Source organism: Kogia breviceps, chromosome 18, assembly GCF_026419965.1.
Source record: "Kogia breviceps isolate mKogBre1 chromosome 18, mKogBre1 haplotype 1, whole genome shotgun sequence".
Taxonomy (NCBI): domain Eukaryota; kingdom Metazoa; phylum Chordata; class Mammalia; order Artiodactyla; family Physeteridae; genus Kogia; species Kogia breviceps.
Window position 1 is genome coordinate 41,047,455 of NC_081327.1, and position 21,895 is coordinate 41,069,349.

The following is a 21,895-nucleotide window of genomic DNA, read 5'->3' on the forward strand; positions in this document are numbered from 1 at the left end:
TTAGTGATCACTGCATAGTGGTACACAGACGTCTTCCTCTTTCTCTTTTACAGCTGCATGGTATTCCATTGTGTGGATATGCTACTGTTTATTCATCAGTTCTCTATTAATGGATATTTGGGTTGTCTTAAGCCTTTTGTTAATGTAAGAAATAGTTTTACTGGACTCAGTGGGTCCATTGCTTGGGGTGCTTAGCCAATGAACACACCAAGTACTTTAAAAAAAAAAAATTTATTTATTTACTTATTTATTATTTTCGGCTGCATTGGGTTTTTGTTGCTGTACGGGGGTTTTTTCTAGTTGTGGCAAGTGGGGTCTACTCTTTGTTGCGGTGCGAGGGCTTCTCATTGCGGTGGCTTCTCTTGTTGTGGAGCACCAGCTCTAGAGCACAGGCTCAGTAGCTGTGGCGCATGGGCTTAGTTGTTCCGCAGCATGTGGAATCTTCCTGGACCAGGGCTTAAACCCGTGTCCCCTGCATTGGCAGGCAAATTCTTAACCACTAGTGCCACCAGCGAAGTCCCAGGTACTTTCTTAAAGCAGAAGACAAGTACGGAGTCAGGGAGGTAGTGTTACAGAGTCCAACCTCTTACTGCTCACTGCTCTCCCATGACAGGCCAATAAATCGAGAGACAGGTGTTGGGGCAGGGAATAGCAGCTTTCTTCAGAAAACCAGCAGACTGAGAAGATGGTGGACAAGGGTCCGAAAGAACCGTCTTACCTGAGTTAGAATTCAGGCTTCTTTTATACTAAAAGGGGAAAGGGTGTGGCTTGTTGCAGACTTCTTGGTGCTGGCCAGACCCACATTCTTGCAGCTGTACGCATAGGTCTAGCCGTGATGTTCCTGTAAACCTCCAACTGAGAAAAATGTTATTTTCTCTTCTGCAACTTTTTATCTCTATGTGAAAGGAAAAGTGTTATACCTTTAAAGGTCAAGCCTGGGTGGCAGAGCATTGAGAAAAGGCTATCGTGTATATTTCAGGCAATAGGCAACATTCTTTTAGGAGAGGTGCAGACGTGCAGAGCCGCAGAGCCAGCATGACTAAGTACAGACAACAGAGCACAAAGGTTAGAGCTAAAGGAATAGCTCCAATATGGAGTCAGTTTGTTCTTTGTTACAGTAGTTCTCAAAGTACTGTCTCCCCTAAACACTGGACCAGGGAAGGTTTAAGCCTGGGGGGCATGCATATTCATGAAACGGCAGGCATGATCATCCATAAGCATTATAATGAGGCAACAGTTACTCCAGGTTGCCCAGAACTGCAAGCAAGCAGGTGCTTGGGTGTTTGCTTGTACTGTAGTATCTTGTTGGATGTATTGTAACCTTCTTAGGACAGCTGGTATCTGGAACTTTCTGTGATTTAATGATTTAACAGTCAGTTTCTGCAAAACGAAGCACACTTTGATTCAACCCCTATCCCTCCCGTACTGCTGCCTCGCTAACAATATGGCAGTGAGTAGCTTTGTGTATATGTCACTTTGCATTTTTGCCTGTGTGTCTATCTTAGGATAGATTCCTAAAAGAGGGATTGCTGGGCCAATGGTTAAATGCTTATGTAATTTTGCTAGATATTGCCAGATTTCTCTTCTTAGGGATGTACCATTTTAGCCCCTTACCAGCCATGTATGAGAATGTGTGTTTCTGTAAAACACAAAATGTGTTATAAAAACTTTTGGATTTTAGCCACTTGATAGATGGGAAGTGATATTTCAGTATAGTTTTAATTTACTTTTCTCTTAGGAGCAAGGTTGATCATATGTTCATGTTTAAGAGCAATTTGCATTTCTTTTTCTGTAAACTGTTCATATCTTTTGCCCATGTAGTGTTTCATACTCTGTTCACTTTAAAATATATTTAGTGAACCTGTCATTAAATAATGTTCAACGTAGTTTAATGGCTTCAAATAATCCATTTTTCATTCATTCAATAACTACTTATTTTGAACAGCAACTGTGTGTCAGACAGGCCTTGTTCCAGGCAAGAATACAGCAGTGAACAAAATAGAGCAACATCCCTGTCCTCAAGGAGTTTTTATTCTAGTTGGTGGAGAGACAATAATGAACAAAATAAATATTACATATACATACAGTACATTGGATACAGGTAGACCATAATTTACTCAACATGTATTTCTAATTTTACACTATTATAAAAATGCATTGTTGAATACCCTTTTAGTTACCATCCCTTGCATTTTGATCCTTTCTTAGAAGATATATTAACCTTAGTTTTGAAGTCTATTGTTGCTTGAATTCATTTATATTTTCAACATTTTATTATGGTTTTATAACCATAACCCACCTTTTCATGTTATGTTTTTAGTAGTCATCCTGGGATTACAGTGTACATCCTTAATTTTTCACAATCTGCTTAGAATTAATATTGTACTACTTCACAGAACTCATAAAAACCTTTCAATATAAGGGTCCTTTTACAGCTCCCCACCGCTTTTAGGTTTTATGCTGTAGTTTTCATGTTTATTTTATCTATGTAAGTTATAAATCCCATAATACAATTTTATAAATTTTGCTTTAGACAGTTACATATATTTAAAGAAATTAAGAGGAAAAAATTTGTCTTTTATATTTACCCACATATTTACCATTTCTGATGCTTTTCCTTCTTTCCTGAAGATCCAGGTTTCCATCTGGTACTGTTTTCCTTCAGCTTGAAGAACTTTCTTTAACATTTCTTTGTATTCCAGATCTGCTGGCAGTCAGTTATCTTAGTTTTCATTGTCCTGAAAATGTCTTCATTTTACGTTCATTTTTGAAGGTTACTTTTTATTGGATATAGAATAGTGAGTTGACAGGTATTTTTTCCCCCTGTCAGCACATTAAAGATGTTTTTCTGCTATCTTTTAGCATTCATTGCTTGTGATGTTTAGTTCACAGCCATTCATAGCATTGGTCCCCTATAAGTGTCATATTTTTCTGAATGCTTTCAAGATTTTCTCTTTATCTCTGGTTTTAACAATTGACTATAATATGTGTAGATGTTATTTTCTTTCTACTTATCCTGATTGGGCATCACTGAGCTTACTATGTTTTTTTTCCTAAATTTTAGAAAATTTTGATCATTATTTCTTCAAATCCTTTTGTGCTCCATTTTCTCTCCTCTCCTTTTATTCTAGTTAGTCTCTATTTTATTACAAATAGATCATTTGATATTGTTCACAGATCCTAAGGCTCTATTTCTTTAAAATGTTTTTTTTCTCTTTGTTGTTCAGATTGGATAATGTCTAGGGCTATATCTTCAAGTTCACTAATTTTTTGGGGGGAGTCATCTCAAAGCTGTTAAGTACATCAATTGATTTTTTAAAAAAATTTCAGATATTTTATTTTTAAATTCTAGTATTTCCATGTAGGTTTTTAAAAATACTTTCTACTTTTTTGCCGAGAGTCCCTATTTGTTCATTCATAATGAATACTTTCCATCACATCCTTTGTTTTGGCTGTGCCGTGTGGCATGTGGGATCTTAGTTCCCCAACCAGGGATCAAACCCATGTCTCTTCCAGTGGAAGTGCAGAGTCTTAACCACTGGACTGCCAGGGAAGTCCCCCCATCATATCCTTGAACATAGTTATAAGAGCTGCTTGAAAACCTTTGTTCAATCTGACACCTGGGTCATTTAGGATCAGTCTCCATTGATTGTCTTTCTCTTGAGGTGGGTCATGTTTTCATGTTTCTTTATCTGTCTAGAACTTTTGGATTGTATAATGGACATCGTGTAGGATATGCTGTTGAAACTCTGGATTCTGTTATGGTCCTCCAGAGAGTACTGATTTTTTTGGTTTTGTTTTGTTTTTCTTTTTTGGCTGCACCTCATGGCTTGTGGGATCTTAGTTCCCCAACTGGGGATTGAACCCATGCCATCGGCAGTGAAAGTGTAGAGTCCCAACCACTGGACCACCAGAGAATCCCTGTTTTGTTTTAAAGTAGGCAGTTAACTTGTCTGACTTGTACTCCACTCTTCTGTGGTGGGCAGCAACTCTTTTCAGTTCTTTTCATCTTAGCTGACCTATTTGAAGTTCTTCCCACACATGCTTAGTTTAAAGATTAGCCAGAGATTTGGACACAGTTTATATAGAACTGGGGGCTGTTCCTCTCTGGTTCTATCCTTTCTGATATTTCTCTTCTTATTTTCCACCTGCTGTAGTTGCCCTGAATTCTGTACTTTGGTTCTCAAGCCAGTAAGACAATGGGTTTCTCTTAGAATTTTAGCTATGCTAAGGCCTAACCCCAGACTAAAAGGCAAGAAAAAGCAGGAAACTTACTCAATGCTGTTTTTCGCTTCTGAGTGCCTTCCCTAGTTTTTGCTCACTTTTGTCACCTTCAGGCACCTTCAGATATTTGCTTTTTACATTTTGTCCAGAGTTGATAGTTGTTATCTTGTGGGAGGGTTGGTCTTATAGGAGTTTTAAGGAGATTTTTTTTTTTTAATTTTTAATAAATTTATTTATTTTTGGCTGCATTGGGTTTTTGTTGCTGCGTGCAGGCTTTCTCTAGTTGCGGCGAGCGGGGGCTACTCTTCATTGCAGTGTGCAGGCTTCTCATTGCGGTGGCTTCTCTTGTTGTGGAGCACTGGCTCGAGGTGCATGGGCTTCAGTAGTTGTGGCACGTAGGCTCAGTAGTTGTGGCTCACTGGCTCTAGAGTGCATGCTCAGTAGTTGTGGCTCATGGGCTTAGTTGCCCCACAGCATGTGGGATCTTCCCGGATCAGGGCTCGAACCCATGTCCCCTGCATTGGCAGGCGGATTCTTAACCACTGTGCCACCAGGGAAGTCCTAAGAAGATCTTTATTAATTATTCTTTTCATTCATTCTTTTACTCAGTCAACTAACAGATACTCATTTGAGGCTTACTTTATGTACTGTGCAAAGCACAGACCAAACAAGAGAGACATGGTACTTACCCTCATTAAGTTCAAACTCTGATAGAGAAGAAAGAAAATAAACACCAATAAAATAATTACTGATTGTGATAAGTGCTACGGAGAAAAGAAATTGAGTGTTATCACAGAGTTAATAGTGTGGGGCATGGCTTTTAGATTGGTCAAGGAAGGCCACCCCCGAGGAGATAATATTTAGATTGAGACTTCTAGATACCTATGACTCAGCATTTCCACTTAAGGTATATACACATCAGGAGTGTATGTGCACACTTCCACCAAGAGAAATCTCTTTTAAATATTAAGAAGATCTGATGTATGAAAAGTAGACTTTTGGGAGAGGAGGAGTATAAGTAGGGAAACCAGTTAAGAGGCTGCTGCTGTAGTTCAGTTTAAAGATGTTCATGGCTTAGAGAAAGGTTGTAGTGGTGAAGTGGAGAAAATTGAATGAATTTGAGAAACATTTAGTATGCAGAACAGACAAGACTTGGTGATGGATTGGATAAAAGAGAAAAGGAAAAGGATGGATATGTAACCGGTTAGTAACCTGGTTAAATTGTAGTAGGTAGTGAAAGGTACTCGTGAGAATCAACAGTTTGTTGAATTTGAAATGCCTAAAAACATCCAAGTGGAGATTTTATTCAGCAGTTGGAAATACGTCCCTGGAACTTAGAGGGTAGATATGAACCAGACATGTAAATTTGGGAGCTGTTAGCTTACAGATTATTTTTAAAGACCTGGGCCTGAATAAGATTGTCGAGGAAGAGAGTGCAGAGTTCAGGACCAGCCTTGGAACATTTTGATATCTGGTAGAGGAAAAGAAGCCAGCAGAGGAGACATTCATTGCAAGATGGCCATGGAGGTAAGAGGAAAACCAGGAAAAGAGTGCTTGCTGTCCCAGAAACCGAGAGAGGAGTGTTTCAAGGAGTGAGTCAGCAAGGATGTCAAGTGCTGAGAGTGTATATGAGCTCCTTCACCGGGAGAGGGCAGTAAAGACCATTTTAAGAAAGTTCAGGAAAAATTGAGAATATATATTTTAGGGGGAATGTGATTAAATTAATCTGTATGCACCCTTTGTCTATATTCTGTGATCTGCCTCACTAGAATGTAAGTTCCATGAGGGAAAGGACTTCATTTTGCCCTTTATCCCTGGGCTCTAGAACAGTTTGACTGAATGAACCTTCTGTGGTAAATGTTTAGTTTTTTAGATTTCTGTTCTGGTTACAATTTAAGCCCAGTAAGTTGATTAAGACCTGGCCTCTGCCCTCAGAAACAAACTAGAAGTATGTGTCAGGTACACTATCCTAACTACATCCAAAGTGCTATGGGAAGGCAGGGAATGTGGTCTTGAATTCTGCCTAGGCTAGGGTGGCACAACTACTTTCTAGAAGTAATGACATCTGAGCCAGGCCTCAGAGGATGAACTGGAGGGGGCAAGGCATTCCACATGGAGGGAAGTACAATTTGTTTTCCACGTATGTAATTCCCTTTATCTTTCTTCAAAAGGATCAGGCTCAAGTTCACTACAGATCACGAAACATGATGTCCTGTTGACTACTTTAAAATCTAACCTGTCTGCTTTGGAGGACAAGTTTCTGAAGGATCCTCACTGGAAGAAATTGAAACTCCTAAGGGATGAAATTGCTAATGAGGGAGAATGGCGACAAGACTGTATGGATGTCACCTGGCGTTTTACTTCCCAAACCTTACTGTTGCTGTTGTGCTTGAAGGAAACCATGATCCGCCTTGCAGTTGAGTTCAATCCAGGTAAACCCAACCCGAGGACTCCAGAAGCTGCTCCTGCCCTGAGCCCGGATACACTTAGTATCTCACAGCAAAAGACTGTCCAGTCAGTTTTGCAGTTTGTAGTTACCTTGGGTGTCTGCCCCTATCTTGTGCCTGGTGTTGGAGTCCCTGTGAGTTACAGGACTGAGTTTGGTGCCGTTGTTCAGGACGTGGTGTGTCTCGGTGCTGCCCCCAGTGCACCCCGGAGACTGTACACCAGCTGCAAGGTCCTCCTAAATGTTGCTCAGCATGCATCTCTGGGGAGCTTGATTTTCTGCCGCCATTTTGGGGATATTGCAGCAGGTCTGTGCCAGCTGGGATTCTGCCCAACCAAGAGAAAACCGCTAAATCCCGAGGAAGAGGTAAACATACGTTGAGAGAGTGTGTGAGAGTCTGTGTGAATATGTGTGTATACTTGTGTGTAGTTGCTATAAAAGACAGTCTTAGTTCTTTGGAAAAGTGCTGATGGAAAGATCTAGAATTTTTATTGAATGTCCAAGTATCTGGTGGATAGATGATTCTTTATAGGGGGTTGGAGCTTTCATTTATTAAATATTAGTCATTTCACACCTGGGGAGTCCATTTCACCCGTCCCTTCTAGCCATTTTTTGAAACAGCTGTTGCAGGCTATTTCTTTGAGCCTCTGTTTCCTCTTTTGTAAAATGTGTTTAATAATTGCAAGGTGGCTGTGAGGATTAAGGATAAAGTGTGTAAAGTACCTAGCCCAATCCCCAGTAGTGCTCATCAAAAAGTTACTACCATTAATATTAATACTAAAGTATTCACACCTCCTTCATTAAGTTCCTGGGAGGATTAAGGGAGATAAAGTATGCAAAGCACTGGGTACACTGCACAATCCAATCAGTGTTCGTTGTTATTATTAGATGATAAGGGTATGTGCCTGTGTTTTGCTGACAGTCAGTAAGGATTTGAGTGTCTGGACTATAAAGGTGCTGTGGAGGTTACAGAAGCATTAGATGTGGTCCTTTTCTCGAACAGCTCACACAGTAATCCGGGAGACAAGGCTAACAAGTATAACATAGCAGTGACCACTACTCCCCCACGAGAGGACCACCAGCATCAGCACAGGAACCTAACCAGAAGAAGCTGTTAAGATATAAATGTATCCAGGGTCACACGTAGGGTAATTCCTTCGCTACTGCAGCCATATTTCATAATGTCCACTCACCTCATTTCTCTGTCACCTTTCTATGTCACCCTCCAACTTGTTCCTTTTCTGTTGGTTTTCCTCTTCTATTCCCTCTTCTGCCTGTGCTCACAAAACAAAACAGAAAACATTTAAAAGCCATCGTCACCCGAGTAGTGACACGAAATTATGAGCTCCCCCAGTGCACTTACATTTTGTGGAGCAGAGCTCTGTGCTCTTTCCAACAGGGTGTGAATCTTGACAGCTCTATCAGTGCCTGCTGCCTGCACTTCCTTGAGATGGGGCCTCTGGAATTACTATTGCTAGTGCTAGCAGTGCCCAGGGGTCTCAGAGGAGAGAAAAGAAAAGAGAAACACAGAGAAAGGACCAAGTGAGGGGGTGGGAGGAGAAGGGGAGACACGGTGGGTGTACACTATGAAGCTGGACAAGTCCCAGCAATAGCTGCTGCTCTAAGCAGCACCTATACCACAGTTTGCTAAATTGTAAGGGGCAGGACTCTCTGAGAGCTTGACTGTGAGGTTACCAAAGGGGGACAGTCTCTTGAGGCTCAGAGAGGGGGCCCAATAACACCCTTCTTTGCTGCCCAAGTTCTGAATCAATTAGACAGTTAACAGAGAACGAGATGACAAGTCAAAATATCCCCTTTATTACTCATAAAGGCAGAGTTGGAAGGTATATAGAGGGAGACAAATGGGTCTCCTAACAGTGCATTCCAGAATTAGACACAATTCTCACCCAGTTTTAAAGAGTGCCAGAAAACTGCAGTGCCTTCTGCCCCTTGGCAGGGGACATGCCCCTGAAAAATGTACGGCAGGGAAGAGCAGAACAGAATGTGTGCTCGCTCCCAAGAGACAGAAGAGGAGTGAGCTCATCTGTGTGTGCCAGAACTCACCAATCAGATAAATCAGTGCGATCTCCTGGCCAGAAGTGGGTGAGGGGATGGAGAGAGGGCCAGGAGTGTTTTAGTATTATAGCTTCCTCCAGGTAGAAGGAAATCAAGAGGCAAAAGAAGCTTGCCTCCCTCTCCCCTTACAAGCATCTTTGTTCAGTTTTGCAAAGCATTGCCTTCTATTGCCTGCCTAGTTTGTATTCCACAAAAGCCAAATACGTGTTTCTTTTAGGTGTTAACCGAAGACGAAAGAGCCCTATCTAGGAAGGCTCTGAGAGACATCTTGGATCAAGTGTATCAACCATTAGCAGTCCGAGAATTACTTATCCTCCAGGGAGGACCACCCCAGGTATGCATGCCTGGGGACTCTTGTGGGTGAATCTTTAATGATAGTATGTGGTGTACTGTCTTCTTCTGGGAAATTAATCTAGTTGAGTCTTATTTCATCTTTTAGATTGTTAAATGGTATTTGTAGAGCTAAATTACCCTGACCTTTAGGATAATTTAAAAGGGTTTTTCTTTTAGGGGAATGAATGATGGACACTGTTCCCAGGAATATTGTGATCATTTTTTAAGGCTTATGACAAAAATATATTTTATTCATTCTCAAACTGGATCTTTTTTTTTTTTAAACTAAAATTTGGCTGTTTGACAATACATTCTTCTGGCAGAAGTGTTTGGACATCTTATTCTTTGAGTGGAGTATTTGAAGTCAAGAATTAAAATTAGAGCTATTCATGGACTATTCTTAGATCCTTTTTTGAAAAACGTAATAGTATATATTCTGCTAGGCATAAGAAAGTTTCTTTTTCCTTAAAAATAATTAGTTATCCAAAATGATTTAATTTGATGATGTAGCTGGATTTATCTATTTTCTTTCAGTACCTAAATTTTAGTTATGAGTTTAGGTGAGTAAAGCATGAAGGGCCAAAGGAATTGGCTGTAGGACCAGCTGAAGCTGGCTACAAAGATATCTCCTAGTTGAAGTCATTTTCATCTCACCCTTAGAATATTACTGTAGCCTCACATTGGGCTCCTCTGACTCATACTCTGCTTCTCTGAATGAGTCCACAGTTTGCCAGATTAAACCAAATACATTATAAGAGCATGACAAGAAACAGAGGCTCTGGAGTTAGGCACACTGGAATTCAACCCCAGCGTGCAGTTGTTTGAGTTAGTAAGCCTTTCCATCCCTCAGTTTCCTTACCCATAGAATGGGGATGGGGATGACAACAGACCCTTCCTTATAAGTTCCTTTTGAGATTGTGGGGGAGGTGTACTCACTGCAGTGCATGGCACATCATAACCCCTTCAATAAATGGTAATTATTAATCTTCTTTAAATAAAAGAGAGAGAACAGGCTAGTTGGGATTAAATGTTTTTCTTTCACTAAGTTTTATGCTCACATAGTTAGACACAGTGAATGACCACACCGTAGTTTGCATTCTAGCCCAAAATAAGGGACACCAAGTCTGTTTTGTTCATGGTGGCTCCACAGAGCTCTCAAAAAGGAGTTCTTGAAGAAATCTAACTCTTCTTGAAACTTCCATGTCAAAAGGAATCAGAGCAGCTGAGACCATGGAGGCAAGGACTAGTGTCCTCTCAGTGTTGTGAACTGTCCTCTTAGTGGTGAGTCATGCTCATAGGAGTCTTCTTTGGGAGCTAAATTTGATTGGAAGGACTGCATTCAGATTGGTTACATTAACCTTGTGTCCCCCAAATCTGTATTTTATTCACAGACATGTTTGTCTATTTCTGGGTTTGAAATTTTACTTGATACTTCACTTGAAGAAGTTTCACTATATTTTTACTTTCTTAAAAGTGATGCTGAAGTAGGTTTTGTAAAGGAGTCTTTTTTTTTTAAGGGAAAAATTCTGCTCTTTTGAAGTCTATAGCATACTGTTAGTCATCAGTATGACTCAGTATATTTGTATGTTTTTAATTTCTACATATCTGTTACACTGACATTCAGTTCATACCTTTCCCTTCCTTTTTTAGTCCTGCACAGATGGGAAGACACAAGTTACGTGTCGGGCCCCAGCTTGGCTCCGGCGTCTATGTGGGCAGCTCCTCTCTGAAAGGTTGATGAGACCCAGTGGTGCCCAGGCAGTAGTCCAGGGCATTTTGGAAGGAGCAGGTGGTAAGAAATAGATGTTTGTTACTTTGGTATCCACTTTCCTTTGAATCACAGTGAAATATTGGTCTTTAGCATTTGACTGTAAAACCTGATGGAGACTAGACTTTGTGGAGAGTGAGGAGGTTAAATCTTAATGAGCTCTTTTTCCAAAGAAACTCATTTTCTTGCCATTTTTCCAAAAAGAGTTGTGATACACTGCTCATGTTGTTGACTAATATTGTCAACTGTTTCAAATAACTTACACAGTCAGAGGAAAACATTGTACAGAAAGTTTAAGTAAAACCCTATAGAAAACGTGAAATTCTCTGTAGAAAAGAGTCAGGGTGCTAAGAGTACTTCACCTCAGGACTTAAAATACGAAAACAGTTCTCCTGAAGCTGGAGATACCCAAGAGATGCAAACTTTGGGATGAAATTTTAGATTCATTTCCACAATTATATCCCCTTAGTCCTCATTAATAGAAAGAAGATTCATTATCATGTTAAGTATGGTAGTAGTTTTTAATTTATATTTTTTGATTTTTAAACAAAATTATACATGCACATAGTTTAAAGAGTCGATAGGTCTATAAGGCTTTTAGAGAAAAATAGCAGTCCTTGGCAGCATTTCACTCCATTTCCCATCCTTGGAAGCAACCACTTTGATCATTTTTAGCAGGTTTCTTCTGGTATTTACCTCTCTTTTTCTAACTATAATGAGGTTACAGCACCTTCTTAATTTTTCAGTTTTAGGCATCATCTATCAACTCACCATGAGTGAAAAAGGATTTTGTTCTCTTTCACAACCCTACCATCATTCACCCAAGCATACTTCCCATCCCCTTTATATAGTCATATCTTAGTTTTGGTTAGATCAATATTCAGTGTTTATATTCTTCTGTGTGATTACTATATACAGCTGAGCTACTGTAGTATACTTTTTTACACACTTTTGTACTTCCTGGAGTTAATAGCTATCTGTTTTGTTTGTCTGCTGAGTTTTGTATGTACTTATCACTAATCTGTTTTCAGACTCTGTCCCAGTTGTTTAAATCTCCTTTTAATACATTCAAATACATTAGCTATTCTATCCGTTTTATCTTCTTGAAGACATCTCTGTCTCTGAGTCTTCTGTTATTTGGACTAATTACCTCCACAGAGCTGTCATCCTAGGACCTCCCTTCACCTTTTTGCTGGTGATCCCCTTGGCTTTCTTTTTTATTTGGTCCCTTGTCTTCTGTATCCCCTGCATGTTAATTTCCTATTGCTGCTGTAACAAATTACCACAAACTTAGTGGCCTTTTGATGGAAATAACATTTAAACTGAGTCCTGAATGCTGAGTAGGAATATGTTCATTGAACAGTGAGGGAGGACTGTATAGTTAGAGAGGATCCATTTATGAAGGAACTGACATAGGAAAGAACAGTGTTTTTGAGGAAATTTCAGTATGGGTAGAGCAGGGAGGGTAGAGAGTGTAGGGAAAGTGGTATGAGATGAGGGAGGGGTGTGAAATGAGGGTGGAGGGGCGGGCAGGAGCCACATCATGGAGGCGTTTAGGCGTAGTTCAGGGTTTTGAACTTTATTCTGAGGGCAATGAGATACCACTGGAGGGTTTTAAGGAGAGAGACAGGATCAAATCTACATTTTAGAAATATAAATATATTTCTGGATGTATTGTGAAGAATGGGTTGAGTAAGAGCAGAAGCGGGGAAAACAGTTAAGAAGAAGCAGTCATCTGAAAGATCACAGTGGCTTGGATCAATGCGGTGGCAGTGGAAATGCATAGAAATGAATGAATATAAGACGTATTTAAGGGGAAGAGTTGCCAGAACTTAATGAAGGACTGGATATGTAGGGAGGGAGGAGGAGGAGAGAGAATCCATCTTGATTTTCCATTTCTGGGGTGGTCAGTGTACCTTGGTCCTGTCAGACAAAAGTGAGGTCGCTGTGGTTGGCAGACATTGGTAGATTTGGTCAGTAGTGGCTGTAATGTTGCCTCCCCAGTTCTGCCTGCAGTGACTTCTAGGACCAATGAAATGGAAAATTAACAGTTACCTGTGAGAAGCTGCCACATGCAGATAGGTCCTTGCATCTTCTTTTTCCAGAGAAAGCCTAGACTTCACCCAAGGGCATGCAAATTGGGGAGCTGCTATAAGAAACTTAGAACCCTAATTTTGCTACTTATGCATATATGAATATATATATGGTTTATTCTCAGTGATTTGAGGCAGTTTATATTTACTCACATATTTGCCATTTCTGGTGTTCTTCGTTTCTTTGTGTAGATCCAAATTTTAATTCAAATTTCCTTCTGCCTGAAGAACTCTAACCTTTCTTATAGTGCAGATCTACTGGCAATGAATTCCCTTAGCTCTTGTTTGTTTGAAAAAGTATTTCACCATCTCTTTTGAAAATATTTTTGCTGGATACAGAATTCTAGGTTGATCGCTTTTTCTTTTAGTGCTTTAAAGATGTTACTCCATTGTCTTCTGGCTTGCATGATTTCTGATGCAAAGTCTACTGTCATTTTTGTCTTTGTTCCTCTGTATCTGATACACCTTTTTTTCTAGCTGCTTTTAAGATTTTTCTGTTTATCACTGGTTTTTAGAAATTTGATTATGATATGCCTTGGTGTGGGTGGTTTTCTTCATGTTTTTTCTGCTTAAGTTTTCTTAAGCTTCTTGGAGGTGAAGGTTTATAGTTTTCATCGTATTTGGAAATTTCTCAGACATTATCTTCAAATATTTTTTTTCTGTCTTCCCTTCTTTTCTCTTTCTGGAATTTGAATTATACCTGATATTATACTTAATGTTGTCCTACAAGATACTGTTTCTCTGTTGATTTTTTTTCAGTCTTTTTCTCTCTGTGTTTCATTCTGGATAATTTCTATTGCTACATGTTCAAGTTTATTAATCTTTTATTCTGCAGTATCTAATCTGCTGTTAATTCAATCTGTCATATTTTTCATTTCAGATTTTTTTTTTTTTTGGCTGTGCTGCATGGCTTGTGGGATCTTAGTTCCCTGAACAGGGATTGAACCTCGGTCCTTGGCACTGAGAGTGCAGAGTCCTAACCACTGGACTGCCAGGGAATTTCCCTCATTTATTATTTTTTTCATTACTAGAGGTTCAGTTTGGGTCTTTTTAATATCTTCCATTTCTTTCCTCATTATGGTCATTCTTTTCTTTACCTTTTTGAAAATAGAGAATAAGTTTATAATAGCTGTTTAATGTCCTGTCTCCTGATTGTCACCTCTGTTTTTATGTGTCTGTTTTTACTGATTTTTCCTTCTTGTTATGTTCCTTTTTGCTTCTTTGCATACCTAGTAGGTTTTTTAAATTGAGAAGTTATTCACATACCATAAAATTTACTCTTTTAAAGAGTACAGTTTAACGGTTTTTAGTATATTCACAGAGTTGTGTAACCTCACCAATATCTAATTCTAAAACATTTTCATCATTCCCCCCAAAAAACCTCTTACCCATTAGCAATTACACCCCATTCTCCCCTCCTCCAACTCTTTGTAAGCACTAATCTACTTTCCGTCTTGATGGATTTGCCTATTCTAGATATTTCATCCAAATGGAATCATGCAATATGTGGTCTTTGGTGTCTGGTTTGAGTCACTTAGCATAATGTTATACCATGAATCAGTCCTTTGTTCCTTTTTATGACTGAAAATATTTCACTGAATGGATATGCCTGGTAATTTTTTTAAAAAATTTATTTATTTTATTTTTGGTTGCGTTGGGTCTTCGTTGCTGTGCATGGGCTTTCTTTAGTTGCAGCGAGCGGGGGCTACTCTTCATTGAGGTGCATGGGCTTCTCATTGTAGTGGCTTCTCTTGTTGTGGGCATGGGCTCTAGGCACATGGGCTTCAGTAGTTGTGGCATGCGGGCTAAGTAGTTGTGGCTCGTGGGCTCTAGAGCTCAGGATCAGTAGTTGTGGCACACGGGCTTAGTTGCTCTGCAGCATGTGGGATCTTCCCGGACCAGGGATCGAACCTGTGTCCCTGCATTGGCAGGCAGATTCTTAATTATTGTGTTACCAGGGAAGTCCCTTGCCTGATAATTTTTTAATGTATATTGGATGTTTTAATTTTACATTGTTGGGTGCTAGATTTTGTTGTAGTCCTTTGTTGGGCTTTGTTCTGGGATGCAGTTAATTTTCTTGGAATCGGTTTGAGCCCTTCAATACTGGCTTTTAAGCCTTGTTACTGTGGGTCTAGAGCAGCCTTTAACCCAAGGTAATTTGGCACCACTACTAAGGTAATACCTTTCCGATATTCTGTGTATTAGGAGGCTTTTCCATGCTCACTAGTGGGAACATTATTCCAAGCCCTGTGTGAACTATGGGGATTGTTCCCCCTACTCCTTTCTGTGGTTCTTGCCTTGGGTTTTTTTTCTCACGCATGTACACAGATCATACTCCATGAAAGGCTTGAGAGAGGATTCCTCTGCAGATCTCTGGAGCTCCCTCTTTGTGTAGCTTTCACTTCTCTGGTGTTTTGCCCTGAAAATTCTAACTGTGTTGGTCTCCCTGAACTCTGAACTGTATTTCTTTAATTCAGCAAGGTGGCGGGCTTCGTTTGGGCTCTCCTTAGCTGTGGTGTAGCCTCAAAACTCTCTCTAGGTAATAGGCTAGGGTATTCATGGGACTCACTTTGTTTGCTTCCATTCTCTTAGAGTTCAGTTTCTTGGGCTGCTTGTTGTCTAGTGTCTGAAAACCATTGTTTATGTATTTTGTCCCATTTTCTAATCATCTAAGATGGTAAGGTAAATCTGGGACCTGTTAACTCCACAGTTTTGGTTTAAGACAGTTTGAGGGCTTCCCTGGTGGCGCAGTGGTTAAGAATCCGCCTGCCAATGCAGGGGTCATGGGTTCGAGCCCTGGTCCAGGAAGATCCCACACGCTGCAGAGCAGCTAAGCCTGTGTGTCACAACTACTGAGCCTGCTCTCTAGAGCCCGCGAGCGAGCCACAACTACTGAGCCCACGTGCCACAACTACTGAAGCCTGCATGCCTAGAGCCCGTGCTCTGCAACAAGAGGAGCCACCACAGTGAGAAGCCCGCGCGCCACAGTGTAGAGTAGCCCCTGCTCGCCGCAACTAGAGAAAGCCCTTGTGCAGCAACGAAGACCCAACACAGCCAAAAAAAGACAGTTTGAAATACATGATGTATATAAAGAGACATAATAATAATAATATTAATCGTTTAAAAAGTAATAAATACTAAGAAGAAGCTAGTGTTCAAGTCGTATGAATAATATCATTACAATGGTTAAATGCTGCTTTTTTCTCTGAAACTCCCAGAAACCAACATCAAAAGGAAAGTTTGGAGGGATAGATTATCTTACAGAGGAAATTAACAACTTTCAGTAGGGAAAAAATAGTTTTTACTCTAAATTTTAAGGACCTTCTGTGGTGAACTGCGATGAATTTTTGACATCTCTATCCATTGCTGACAGCCGGGGCAGCTGGTGGGAGTGATGCTGAGGCCACAGCTGCTGATTGGAAGAAGTGTGACCTGATTGCAAAGATTTTGGCCTCTTGTCCCCAGCAGTCTCTTTCACCAGAGGATTATTATAGAGATATCTGCCCCCAGGTAAATCATTTTGTTTCTTTTGACTGTTTGAGGATTATCTGCTTATTTATAAAAAGAGGACTTTTAATGTTCGTCTAATATTGAGTTAAAAACAATATAATGTTTAAGTTTATTATTCAGTGAGGGGCCTTCTTAATAACTGATTAAAAACCTGTGGGAGAGACTAACCTGTTAGGTTTAAGAACCCCTCACCATTAATAACTGACTAGCTTGCTCTCAGAGCTGGAATATGAAACTACAGTTTCATCATATTCATTATATTTTCTGTGTTTTTTATTAGTTTTAAGAAAAGTAGGTATTTAATAAACAAGGTAAATTAACATGGTACACAACTTTAAAAGCACAAAAGAGTAAATGGAAAAGTAAGTCTCCCTCCCATCTCTGTACCAATTTCTTATTTATTTTGCAGAGGTAGTCTGTGTATTGTGTGTATACAACTATATGTGTGTATATGTGTGTATATATTCTAATTTTTATCCAAATGATAACATGCTCCACACACTGTTTTTCAGTTTTGCTTTTTTCACTTAACAGTGTACCTTAGAGATCATTTCATCATTCTTTTTCTTGGGTACATAGGTATTTCATTATATTATGTTCCATAATTTATTTAACTAGCTTCCTATTTTTTTTAAATAAATAAATAAATTTATTTATTTATTTTTGGCTGCATTGGGTCTTTGTTGCTGTGCACGGACTTTCTGTAGTTGCAGCAAGCAGGGGCTACTCTTTGTTGCAGTGTGTGGGCTTGTCATTTTGGTGGCTTCTCTTGTTGTAGAGCATGGGCTCTAGGTGCACAGGCTTTAGTAATTGTGGCACGTGGGCTCAGTAATTGTGGCTCGCGGGGTCTAGAGCACAGGCTCAGTAGTTGTGGCACACGGGCTTAGTTGCTCTGCGGCATGTGGGATCTTCCTACACCAGGACTCGAACCCGTGACCCCTGCATTGGCAGGCAGATTCTTAACCACCGCGCCACCAGGGAAGCCCTACCTAGCTTCCTATTAATGGACATTTAAGTTGTTTCCATTCTTTTGCTGTTACAAACCATGTTCCAGGTAATATCTATAAATCTTGCCTATGTACAAGAATTATCACAGGGAAAATTCTTAGAACTGACATTACTGGCTTAAAGGGTATGTGTATTTAAATTTTTGATTGATATTATTTATGTATCTGTTTTCCCACACTTTTGCCTATGCAATGTGTTACAGAACTTTTCTTTGTTAATCTGATAGGTGAAAGTGTGGAAGGAGTGTTCTTAGTCAGCACTCCCCATGCATTTAGATGTAAGATATGCCTTTTGGAGTATAGTGTGAAGAATGCCTTCCAGTTGTTATGCTGGTCTTCAGGATTCTCATGGGTAGGCATGCATGGGAACAAATATCATAATGCAAAATCTTATATTGGAAAATATTAAGTATAAATTATCTTACAGGATAAAGTTATCATTTGCAATGATGAGTAAATATTTTCCAAAACTAGTAGCTATAGTTTGGGCACTTAAGGCAATGATAAAATCAAGTCATAGGTTTTAATCTTACTGAGTCTCTCTTTGGCAGTGTCAGAGGTCACATACAGTTTTTGAACAGAAGATGCTCCTGTCTACAAAAAGTACAAGAGTCGGTTTTAAGCCAGGAACGGAATGTGCTTTTCACTTGGGTGCTTAAACTCAAACACGAGAGATCACTGTTTATTTTTGAGAATAAAGTAGACTTTTGTTCAGACCTGACGGGCTCTTCAGATTCTGAATATATTTATACACCTTGACCCCATAATTACTATTTATCATAGCAAAATATTGGGGAAAAATTGAATATCTGGAAATAATATTTTTGAGGAATTTATAACAATATGAGAAGGTTTCATCAATACACAAAACAATATTAAGTATGATCTTAATTGAAAAGAAAAAAGAATTATACAGGAAACATATTGGAAAAAAATACACCCAAAATGTTTATAGTAATTTGGGAAATTTAATTTTCTTCTTAAAAATTTATTCTCCAAATTTCCTACAATGAGCACGAATTTTATAAATCTGATAAAATTGTTTAATAAAAACATAGCTCCTTCAGTTCTCATACCCTTTGACACTGGGTTGTTAAATAAAAAAAAAAAAAAACTTCTGTTGGATCAGTGTTACTGCAGTAAATTTATTTTTTGGCATAAAGACATTGTGTTGTCTTCTTAGTTAATGTAATGCTTCTTGCAAAGAGCCTGGTATTTACTTCATGTAATTTTTCTTTTAGATTTTGGATTTATTTCACTTTCAAGATAAGTTGACAGGACTACAATTTCAGAGAGTTGCCACCACTACCTTTATAACTATGTCAAGAGAACGGCCACAACTGGCAGCAAAGTACTTACTTCAGCCAGTGTTAGCTCCTCTTCATCGATGTTTAAATACAGCAGGTAAAGGAGGAAGTCTGGTGGTTTGCTGTCCCTCTAAAGGACCTTCTTCCGTGTTTTGGATTTAAATAACATAAGTCTATGGTAGTTCAGTGTCTTTAATTTTACTTTTTTTCTCCCAATTTTTTATTTTGAAAAATCCACTTCATAAAAGTTCTAAGAAGAATGCAGTGTCCTACCCCTGTATACTTCACATAGTTAACATTTTGACATGTTCACTTTCTCTTTCTCTCTTCCTACACACATACATATTTTTTTTCTGAAGCATTTGAGAGTTGCAGACATCGGATATATAGACTTTATTCAAATCTCTTATTTGTCTCAAGAATTTCCTTTATAGCTGTTTTTTAAAAGTTACATTGCATTTACTTGTTATGTCTTTTTAGTTTTCTGTAATGTAGAATAGATCCCTAATAGTCTTTCACTCTGACACTTTTGAGGCCCAGGTTATAGAATGTTCTTCAATTTGTATTTGTCTCATTGTTTTCTCTTGATTAGATCCAGGTTAACGTTTTGGCAGGAGTACTACATATGATGGTTTTTTTTTTTTTTTTTTAGTCCATCAGATTGGGGGCACATGTTATCCATTTATCCATTAGGGGCACATGTTTATTCCATTATTAGTGATGTTAAATTTGACTATTTGATTAAAGTGGTAGCAACCAGATTTTTCCACTGTAAAAATACGTTCCTCCCTTTGTAATTAATAATAATCTGTGGGATGATAGACGTATGAGACTGTGAATATCCTGTTTCCCAACAGTCCTTCATACTGTGGTTCAGTATCCACTGATGATTTTTGCTCATAAAATCGTGACTTTCTATTTTTTTTTATTGTTTCTAATTTGTTAGTTGGTATTCTTCTGTAAGGAAGAGCTTTTCTTTTCTCCTTGCCTCATCTCTTTTTAAAAAATAATTATTTAAGTATCAATACAGGTTCATAGATTGTTTTTTAAAAAATTTTGTTTATTTATTATTTTTTTAATATTTATTTTTGGCTGTGTTGGGTCTTTGTTTCTGTGCGAGGGCTTTCGCCAGTTGCGGCAAGCAGGGCCCACTCTTCATTGCGGTGCGCGGGCCCCTCTCTGTTGCGGCCTCTCCCATTGCGGAGCACAGGCTCCAGACACGCAGGCTCAGTAGTTGTGGCTCACGGGCCTAGCCACTCCGCGGCATGTGGGATCTTCCCAGACCGGGGCACAAACCCATGTCCCCTGCATTGGCAGGCAGATTCTCAACCACTGCGCCACCAGGGAAGCCCCATAGATTCTTTTTTTATTCAGAGCGTAACTGAACATTCCTATCATTCATTTTGAAGCTTAAATTTTCCCAGATTTGGCCAGTTTTAATGTGTTAAAAGATTGACATTTTCAGCACTTCCCTTGGTGTGTGTTCATGCTTTATTGAGATTAGTGCTGGGATACAGAGTATCATTTCAGCATTCTTAGTGAGTAAAAAAACCTTTCCATATAGTCGTTTCTGAGGTTAAAAATAAAGAGAAAAATTGATGTTGTGGTTAAGCCCAATTTAGTTCTGTGTAGACTTTGTATAAAAGTCATTTACAGAATAAATTTTTCTGAGTGTGTGTAGAGGGGTTTAGGTGGGTGAGAATGGAGAAAATCTTATTCTTGTGCATACTAAGCACCAGATTGAGCTTTGGTGGAGTGAAATTTGTGATTATTTAGACATGATAAACGTATTTGAATAAATAATTAAAATTCCTTTATACATTTAATAGAAATCTAGTCTAGAATTAGTATTTCTTCAAAAAATGATTCAAAAAATGAAGTATTATTTCTGTTGGCCCTTGTCATTAAGGCCTAGCATTTATATCTAATTTCATGTGTTAAGATTGTATCTCAGTACTAATCTATTTATCTTTTTGTCTGTGACTGACTAGGTGTTTCCTTTAGTCTGGAGTGTTGTTCTCAAAGTGTGGTTCAGGACCAGCAGCATCAGCATCACCTGGGAATTTATTAGAAATACAACTTCTTGGGCTCCACCACAGACCTACTGAATTAGAAACTCTGATGTGGGACCCAACACTGTTTTAACAGGCCCTTTTGGTAATTCAAGTGTGTGTTCAAGTTTGACCCCTGGTCTAGAGCACTGTGCTTGGGATGCCTAGATTCAGTCTAGTTGTGGGTCAGTTATTTTTGTCCTGGGCCTTGTTCATTCATTCAAAGAATATTTATTGGACACCTGTTTACCCTGCATTCTCATGTGTTAGGTTACATCTGTAACACCAGCTATATGTTTTGCATATATAATCTATTGATAACAAAAAGGATTGGGTAAGAATATGACTGATCTTATATATATACCCCATCATTGCCACTGGAAAAACAATCTCTAAAGTATAAGCTTTCTTATTTTGTTTTTCATATTGCAAAACATTTTTAGGACTATGTGGCAATTATGATGAATTATCATAATTTATCAATTCCAAGATGCACTTTTTTTCACATTAAAAAAAATTTATTTTTGAAATCTTTTTCACATTTTAGCAACTCGAATATCTAGATGCATCTCACAATCATTGTTGGCCAGGTAGCAATTGTGGCATTGTCTGTGCCTGCAAATGAGCGTTAAAACTTGTAGAATGGATGTCAGTGACTTAGAAGAAAATCGTGAAGACAATAGTAAAGTGGAGGACTCTTAAGGATATCACATCACTGTACTCTGTGGCACAGAGGATGATATATTATGGCAAAACAGATACCGGTAATGGTGTTGAAATGTTTAAGAGTTGGACACTTAATGTGCAATTTTAAATTCCTTATCCTGTTTATTCCAATTATTTAGCTTATATCAAGGATGATAGGGAATTCCCTGGCAGTCCAGTGGTTAGGGCTTCGAACTTCCACTACGTGGGACACATGGGGTCGATCCCTGGTCAGGGAACTAAGATCCTGCATGCTGCATGGAGCGGCCAAAGGAAAAAAAAAAAAAATGACATATAACAATAAAATAAATCTAGGAGAGTTCTCTTAATACTTTTTTTTAAAAAGGTCTGTTTTAAAACTGTTTTTTTTTTTTT

At 38.9% G+C, this 21,895-nt stretch overlaps 1 protein-coding gene across 1 annotated transcript in view; it reads left to right on the forward strand.

Annotated features, from left to right (window-relative positions):
• The window catches only part of TANGO6 (transport and golgi organization 6 homolog), a 182,027-nt gene that overhangs the window by 6,742 nt on the left and 153,390 nt on the right, over nt 1-21,895 (forward strand). Inside the window, exons 2-6 of the mRNA XM_059044805.2 lie at nt 6,396-7,036; nt 8,964-9,080; nt 10,730-10,871; nt 16,314-16,450; nt 18,699-18,861. Of these exons, the coding sequence (XP_058900788.1) occupies nt 6,396-7,036; nt 8,964-9,080; nt 10,730-10,871; nt 16,314-16,450; nt 18,699-18,861 (1,200 nt within the window). The remainder of the gene's footprint in view (nt 1-6,395; nt 7,037-8,963; nt 9,081-10,729; nt 10,872-16,313; nt 16,451-18,698; nt 18,862-21,895) is intronic.